The 8,596-nt window shown below is 37.3% G+C and overlaps 1 protein-coding gene across 1 annotated transcript; it reads left to right on the top strand.

Moving 5' to 3' along the window:
- Positions 1 to 6,421: 6,421 nt before the first annotated feature.
- LOC109052216 (G-protein coupled receptor 183-like) lies at positions 6,422 to 8,115 on the top strand. Its single transcript, XM_019069678.2, has one exon. It carries the CDS (start codon positions 7,098 to 7,100, stop codon positions 8,046 to 8,048), a length of 951 nt encoding a protein of 316 aa, XP_018925223.1. The 5' UTR covers positions 6,422 to 7,097; the 3' UTR covers positions 8,049 to 8,115.
- The last annotated feature ends 481 nt before the right edge of the window (positions 8,116 to 8,596 follow it).

The raw sequence follows: 8,596 nt of genomic DNA on the forward strand, positions 1-8,596 counted from the left end.
GGAACCACAGTTTCCACAAATCCCTTCACTCAAATTGGGATGTTCTCTTTTATTCTGGACGGTAAGGGCAGTGACTGTAACATCGAGCGTATTTTGTAGTATTGAAGATGTATTTATACTGATTTCATCAGACTCTGAAAATTCTTCAAAAAGAACACAAAGAATGGCCTTCTCAGCTGCCATAGTTGCAACTCTTGTGTCATCAGAACAGGGTGTTCAAAGCACCACCTTTTCCATTTTAAAAAAAAAATGTTTTGCACCATTTTGTCTGGGCTGAACGTAGCCCAGAAGACTCAAAAGATGAACTAATCAATTCTCTTTCTGGCTCAGACTGCATTGGTTAAGCTTATGGGGTTGTCACATGATGAAAGAACGACTCAAATCCGAAGACTTGTAAGATAAGAGGTGAGGTGAGCTAGTATAGACTAAAGAACCAGGTAAACAATATTTTCTGTTTCATATAGCATTATAGTTTCGTATTGTTTGTAGTGTGATCAATGTTTGCGTAAGTAGTAGATGTGTTAGGGAAGTAACGTAACATTTTAATTACATTTTGCTAAAATGAACCAAATGACTCAAAAAAAGATTAGTTCATTTTGCTGAACGAGACTCAAAGATCCAAGTTGGTAAAATGATCCGAACTTCCCATCACTAGTAGAAAGCATGTTGAAGGTGCACATTATTTGGCAAAATGCTTGAGTAAACTAATCAAATTTAAACATTTCCGAGGATTTTTTTTTTTATTTGTTGCTTTTGTCTTCCCCATGCAAATCTGGGTGTGATGCATGTGTTTGTAAGCATGTGGGAACTGCCACCTTTGGCTATTCCTGGCAATAGCCCTACTTTTAAATCTTAGTTTCTTGTTGTCTCTGATAAATTAATAAATTACATAGTCACCATTTGTAACTGATATAGAGTGTGCACTACCTGCTAAACAGGTCACGGACACACAGAAGCACATCAAATCCCCTACATGTGATATGGAAATCAAAATGGAATGTGTATCTTTTGATTAAAACATTTCATCCCCTTGGAATTATAAGGTTCTATCTGCATTCTGAGTAGTTTTGAGATATTGAGCTTCAAATTTTTTGTGTTCCATTTGACTGAGTAGATAGAACCTTATTGTTTTTTAAATAAAAAGTCCCATAATGTACACAACATTAAAAAATATATCACATAATGTAAATACATTGACACAGAATGAGAATATGTGAATAACTCAATTTTGACAAAAATGTCAGATAGAACCTTATAATTCCAAGGGGACGATTTTTTCTCAATAATACTTTTGATGCCTCTTTTATCAATTAAAGAGGTTATTGTTCAGCAAGAGAATATAGATCTCTTTCCCAAATTCTTCATGTGCCAGGACTGCACCTTGACTTACCACATCAGTGCCATCAACACAGACAAGAAATCTCACACTGAAGACCTCTATAAGCCAAAAGTTCCCTCAGCTTGTGAAAGGCTTGCATTAACTAGTTCTATAAATCTTGCAGGGGCTGATTGTCTTTTTTCATCAAATTTGTGGGCTGCCAATGTAGCAAACACACTGATATAATGTTTTGCAATGTGCAATGCCAAAAACATGCAAATAAAAAAAGGAAAGAACCCAACACTTAATAAATACAACTTTTTAATAACAAAGCATGTGGGTACTGTTTTAAATTGTGCGAGTTCTGATGAAGACTTGCATGAGTCAAAATGTTAACCGCATGGTTTGTTATTAAAATTTTTATAGCATTTGAAAAGCATTTAGTAAGCATGCGACTTCATTCCTTTTTTAACAAATCTCCTTTACCTGCTGATTTGTCCAAGAAATTATCATACTTTCCATTTTGTATGTGACAAAATATTTATTTTGCTTCTAACTTTTCTACGTGTGGTCTATTTTTTTCATGACCAATAATGTAACCTCCCTACCATTGGTGCGATACATGCTGTGATAGACTCCAGCGTTCCTCTGTGTCCCTACATGGGATAAAGCAGAATGGATGGACGGATTATTGGATAGATAAACAAGTTATCCAAAGTTTGGGTCCATGAGCATTTCTTCTGGTTGGTGGTCAGTTATGCCATTGAGAGTCTTTAATAACATATTTAAGGTGATACAGAAGCTCTTCCCATGCAGGAGCCACTGTAGATCACCACATCATATAGGCAGTTGTAGCCTAATGGTTAGAGCGATGGTCTCAAACTCAATTCCCATAGGGCCACAGCTCTGCACAGTTTAGCTCCCACCCTAATCAAACACACCTGATCCAGCTAATCAAGCTCTTCTGGATTACTAGAAACTTCCAAGTAGGTGTGGGTTGAAACTAAACTCTGCAGAGCTGTGGCCCTCCAGGAATTGAGTTTGAGACCACTAGGTTAGAGAGTCTAAGTTGTACCCTGAAGGTTGCAGGTTCAATTCTCAATACAGACAGGAAATGTTGGTTGGGGAAGTGAATGAACAGCACTCTCTTCCACCCTCGATACCCACAACAGAGTTGACCTTGAGCAAGGCACAGAACCCCCAATTGCTTCCAGAGGCACCGCAGCAAAAATGGCTGCTCCAGGTGCATGTGTATTTTCACTACTGCTCCTAATGTGTGTGCACTAACTTGAATGGGTTAAATGCAGAGTATGGGTTACCATGGCCTTCACATCACTTAACATTAATCTTATAAAAGTAATGCCCCATGGACATAACATGGCATGACTGTATTCTGGTTATAGTATCCATCGGAAAGCTGTATAGCAGGAGTAATCAATCCTGCTCTTGAAGATCTGACCTTCCTGCAGAGTTTATGACCTTAATCAAACACACTTGAACTAGGTAATCAAGGTTTTTGAGTTGTTTTGGAGTTATAAATATTATGCAATTGTGTTAGAGTAAAAATGGAACTTAACTCTGTAGGGATCTCTAGGTTTTGATCCCCCATGTGTATGAACAATTGAGACTTGCCCATAGGTATTTAAGTGACAATAGTTATTATATATTGTTTATATTTTATGTTGTCATTATATTATAAATACAATTTTTTTTATTTCACAGCCTTGATAAATAATCATAAAACCAAGATATCCAACTTGTCTGTATTCCATGATACACTATGTCAAGACATCATCAATCCGTGAAGATAAAAATGCGAAGTAACTCACGGCAGACATGCAATTGCATATACTGAGTCCTGCACCTGTGCTCTGTGTTTGCAATGAAAGGGGGTTAGAGACTGACATGAGGGCCTCTGGGCCAGTGGTACAAAACCAGGACCAGTCCCAAGATGCAAATCAGCCCCCAGACCGAGTTTTGGAGCATGTAAGACAGAGTCAGGGGAGAGGTGTTGTGTGACAGGCTGAATCTCAGCCGAAGCAGGTCTCATGCCTCACCTAACCCATTTATTCTCTCTGACTGATTTTATGAAGTCTATTCATTGTTCTAGTTTTAAAAAGACACACCAAAGCATAGTAATATATATATTATAACGTTACACTGTACATTTGTAAGAAGTATTACAAATTTAGTTTCCTGGTGTATCTTCAATTAATTGTCTTGTCAATTTGGAATGAGCAATATGTTTGCTAAATTACTTTATTAAGGCAAATGGATGATTTATGATTGCACAATTGACAGGTGGGATTATTGTAGGGATAAAATGTAAAAACTCAAAGAAATGTCTTATTTTTTCCTATACAACTTGGATCCATGTGATTCAAAACAATCCACACTATTCTTAAGAAATAATTTATAAAACAACACTCACTATGAGCTTTTACCAAGAAAACATGCACCAAAACAGCTTTGATCCTGTGAGGACAGAAGAATCTAGAAAACACTGTCTAATTCACCATTAGGGACCGAGTCCAGAAAGCATCTCAAAAAAGACCCTGCCTCCTATCAACAATTGTAATTCCTCCTGGCCTCACAATGTTTATAAAGGCGACTCCACAATCTGACCCGCATCTTTACGGCTAAAAGCGTCTATCCGGTAAGAAGCATGCTTTTCATTGTCTTTTCTCTCTTTTTAATGTTCATGTGTATTCATAGCCCTAAATACTGTTATGCGTGCCTTTTCATAATGTCATTATTTTCGTTGTGCCACAGGCTTTTACATTAAATGAATGATTATAAGGAAAATCATGATAATATTGCAGTTGTTTGGGTTATGCTTGAAGTATTTTCAACAATTCCAAATGAACCATAAAGAATTGTATACAAATAATATTACAATGTTAAATGACTATTGGCATTGGGAGCTTATTGGTACGTTTGGTACAAGCTTTCAAGTTTTCCTATGCTAGGACTCTGTTTTAACACTATTATAACTGACTATTAGCAAAGTATGCTAATTGTTTTATTTTTTTTTTTTGTTAGTTAGAGAAAGAAAAAGTATGTATTTTATTTATGTGTGTTGTTTGTAGGTCGAGAGTGGAAAAAAAAAATCAACCAGAAGAAAAACTGATTATGTTCTGGTTTAAAGTTTCACGGCATTTAATAATACTATTGCAGTACATTAAAATTAATTAGCAAAATGAGATTATCAGTTATATGAAATAAGCATATGATCAAAAGAGTGAAGTGATTTGGAAAATTTGTACAATTGAGACAGCATCACATTGACTACCATGCTGGAAAGTTTTCTGGTATACTGTAGTCATAATACAGTTTCAACACCTATTGTGTCATAATATTACCAACATTATTATGATATTTACTGTAAAAAGTTGAGTCTTGATTTCATAGGTATGTCAGGCTCCCACACAGTCAATTTTTTAAAAAAGAGCATCTTCTTGGTAAATGCTTTTGTGGAAAATAAAAGATTGTGACCAACTCCCTGGTGAACAATTATTATTATGAAATATTTTATTTATGAAACTTGATTAGCTTTGTTGTACAGCATTATTATTAACAAGCATTCATTATCCTACACTTTTGGCTTCAGCAGGGGTTGGTGGGGAAGGAACCAAGAGCTACTCAAAAAAAAAAAAAAAACTTAAAATAGTTCAAATAGTTTAGTTCATTAATCAATGAAAGGGCACAATACCTTAAAACTGCCACAAACTGCTTTCACCAGCTGATGATGTTTTTTTCCCAAAAAAGTTTGAAAGGGTCAGAATATGTAGCCTGAAATCAGTCAAAAACATTTCTTTCATATCTACATTTGTTAAGCTGGTGCCGTGCTGGTCACAGCTAGCAGCAGAGAAGTGATTGGGATGTGGTGAGCTATTTTGGTTATTAGCTTACCACAGGGTTATGATTATGTCAGTGGAAAAAAATTAAGTTGATTCAAATATAGCTTATTAAATTTTAATGGAACAGAAAGGTTTTTTTCCCTATGAATTACAGTAAGACCAGGAATGTGCATTAAAGTAGTAAATGGTCATTATGTGTTTCATGTTGGCTTGTAATTGGGAATAACATTGATTTAGAGCAGTGTTTCCCAACCCTCGTCCTTCAGTACACCAACAGTAGACATTCTGGATGTCTTCCATTTCTAACACCCATTTCACCCATCTGATGAGCAAGTTGAATCAGGTACATTTGATTAAGGAGACATACAAACTATGTAGTGTCAGGGTACTTCGGGACCAGGGTTGGGAACCACTGATGTACATTTATGCTCACAACAGTCTTCTCAAATAACTTTGACATTTATCAAAATCATGTTTTCATTGTTCACGTCTAGCTGGTCAATGTCCCCAGAGGTGAAAGAGAAAAACACAATTGATTAACAGTGTCAATCCCTCGGAGCCTCCTTATCGTTTAGAAGATGTGCCACTTGGAGAGCTTTTAGCCTAAAGGCAAAGGGAGTTGCTCGGGGACATGCTCAGGGTCACAAGGGCCCTCGAGGCCCCAGTGGACCAGTAGTAAAGAAAAAATGGCATAAAGAACGCATGAAGCTGTCCCTCCAGATTTAACAGGGTGGTGCTTCCCATAAGCTCTGCTATAAATGTGACAGATGAACCACAGTAGTTTCTCAGTCTTTCAGACATTGTCGTATAGTAACTAAAATCAAACAACCCACCCCTCCAAGGTGTCTGGTGTGTTGGGGCAAGTCGGAGCTAAGATCTGTGGTTAGGGAGACATATCAAATGTGCAGTGCTGGGGGTACTTCATGGTTGGTGAAACACTGTGTTAATCATAAATGCAATAAAAGATGACATTCCTGCAAATACGTTTTTCATGTTGTATCAATACTATTCACAATGTACAAGTGCAGCTGCCTCACATAGCCAAGTCTACCCTTATATAACCAAGCTGAGGAAACAGTCTTGTGTCGTTCTTGTATGGACCTCAATGGTATTCCCTTTTGACAGGTGTTTCTGCACAGATGTGTTTTTGTGTACTCTGTGTACTTGTGGTTGTGCAGTGATGCCACCGCTCTGGGGATATGCAACAGGATAACAAGATAATATCCTCAGGGAAGACACTGTTTGTCATTGTTGATGTATTGCCACAAAATCAAACATGATCTACAAATTGGTCTTAAGACTGAATTTGGTCTAGTTGTCTTGATTAAACAGAACTTATAACCACTAAGAAAATTGTAGAGAAGGAGTCTTCAACTCTGGACCTTGAGATCCACTTTCCTGGAAACATTAGCTCCAACCTGGATTAAACACATCTACCTGCAACTTTATAGTAATCCTGAAGACTTTGATTAGCTTGTTCAGGTGTGTTTGATTAGAGTTGGAGTTAAACTCTGCAGGAAACTAGATCTTGAGTTCCAGAGTTGAGGAGTGTAGAGTAAGGGTCACCAACCCTCCTCCTGGAGGTCTACAATCCTGCAGGTTTCAGTACCTACCCTTCTGCAACACACCTTCCTGTTATTTTCAAGTAATCCCGAACACCTTGATTAGCTTCTTCAGGTGTATTTGATTAGGATTGGAGCCAAACTCTGCAGGACAGTGGCTCTAGGAGCAGGATTGGTCAGCATGTCTTTCTAACAATAAAAGATCTAAATCTGATATACAAATCAAAAACAGTTGTCCCTAATGTCAACAGGCATGGCAAAGGATATTAGCATGTTAAAAATGTTCAGTTAACATTATTATTTGTCATTTTTGCTTATTCCAGAATTTCGTTCACTGGTTTCAGTTCCTCATACTTCATGGAGAGTCAACTGCACCATGACACAAGTTTCAGCACCATCCTCAGAAACAACCTGCCCTCCTCTAACTTAACAACTGATTCAGTCAACACGACAAACGCTGTCAGTGTGTTTGGAGGGTGCGAACAAATGGTGAGTGGTATCATTTTTGACCTAACTATGCAATCCTTTAATGTGATCATAGGAATACCTGCCAACATCCTGGTCATCGCAAACCTAATAAGCACCCGGAATGATCCTTTAACTTCTGACATCTTCCTGGGCTGCCTGGCTTTCATGGACGCGTACTTTGGATTCATGACAATAATATCATTCCTCAATCTTTACCACTGGAGGAGTGCTATGGCTTGGATGGCTATAAAGTTCTCCTATGGTGTGAAGGACACCAGTGGGCCGCTTTTCCTCTCCTGCGTCTGTCTGGATCGCTTTATAGCCGTTCTCTTCCCCATTGCATTTGGACAGTTGAAGGACATCAAATACAGGATCAGTCTGACCATTGTGATTCTGCTGCTCACTTTTGCTTACTCTTCAGCCAAAACTGTTGGTGGCATCCACAACTTTGAGAAGGTTTTCACTGGTGAGGTCTTGTTTGCTTTCACCTGGATGGTGGTGTGTAATGTGGCCATTCTCTGGGCCCTGAAACGCTCACGAGGCTCTGGTAAAGATGAGATGCATCCTATGAAAAGAAAGGCCTTTAAGATGGTGCTGTCTATCTTGATCATAATCATAAGCAACTATCTCCCTCCAGTTGCTATGTTCCCCTTTGAAGACCATTATCCACATCAGGTCTTCAGTTGCTATGTGCAACCAGTCTGTTTTGCCTTTGTAAACATCAGCAGCACTATCCAGCCTTTAACTTACTTGTCCCGCTTAGAGAAAGTACCATTCTTGCCTGAATCTTGTGTGAAGAAATTAAGCTGCAAGGAAAAAGACAAGCCCTTAAATGAATGACATCTTCCTGAAACATTGTCTGAAATATGCTGTTAAAATCATTTAACATGCTTCTGTAGTAGTAACTGAATTTCCATAGTATACCATTTTGCTACATATACCTATTATAATCATATAATCTAGTATAAAATTAACTTATTTGTAGCAAAAATATATATATATTGTACTGGTGGTTTTAGACTCTCTTTCAGTTATGTCTTTGATGAACTGCATCACTGAATTCATTTTCTCAAACCATTCTATATGCAGTTATACCTAGGTTATAACTTTCTAAGCATTAATATATAACTATATTACAGCAGAATTGAATTTTGTTTGCATTATTGAATCCCTATTTTCTTGTCTGTAACTGTAAAGCTGCTTTGAAACAATCTGTACTGTATAAAGAGCTATATAAATAAAATTGACAGTGAATAAATCTGAATAGAACATTCAAAGGTTTATGTAAAGACTTGTGGCGCCACCATGTGTAACAGAGCAAAAAAAAAAAAAAAAAAAAAAAAAAAAAAAAAAAAAAAAAGTCCTTTATGGAAAGGTTTTTTTTTTTT

This window comes from Cyprinus carpio, chromosome B3, assembly GCF_018340385.1.
Source record: "Cyprinus carpio isolate SPL01 chromosome B3, ASM1834038v1, whole genome shotgun sequence".
Classification (NCBI taxonomy): domain Eukaryota; kingdom Metazoa; phylum Chordata; class Actinopteri; order Cypriniformes; family Cyprinidae; genus Cyprinus; species Cyprinus carpio.

Bases quoted from the DNA above. Each gene is read 5' to 3' on its own strand.
- LOC109052216 (XM_019069678.2), top strand. From the start codon at position 7,098: ATGGAGAGTCAACTGCACCATGACACAAGTTTCAGCACCATCCTCAGA.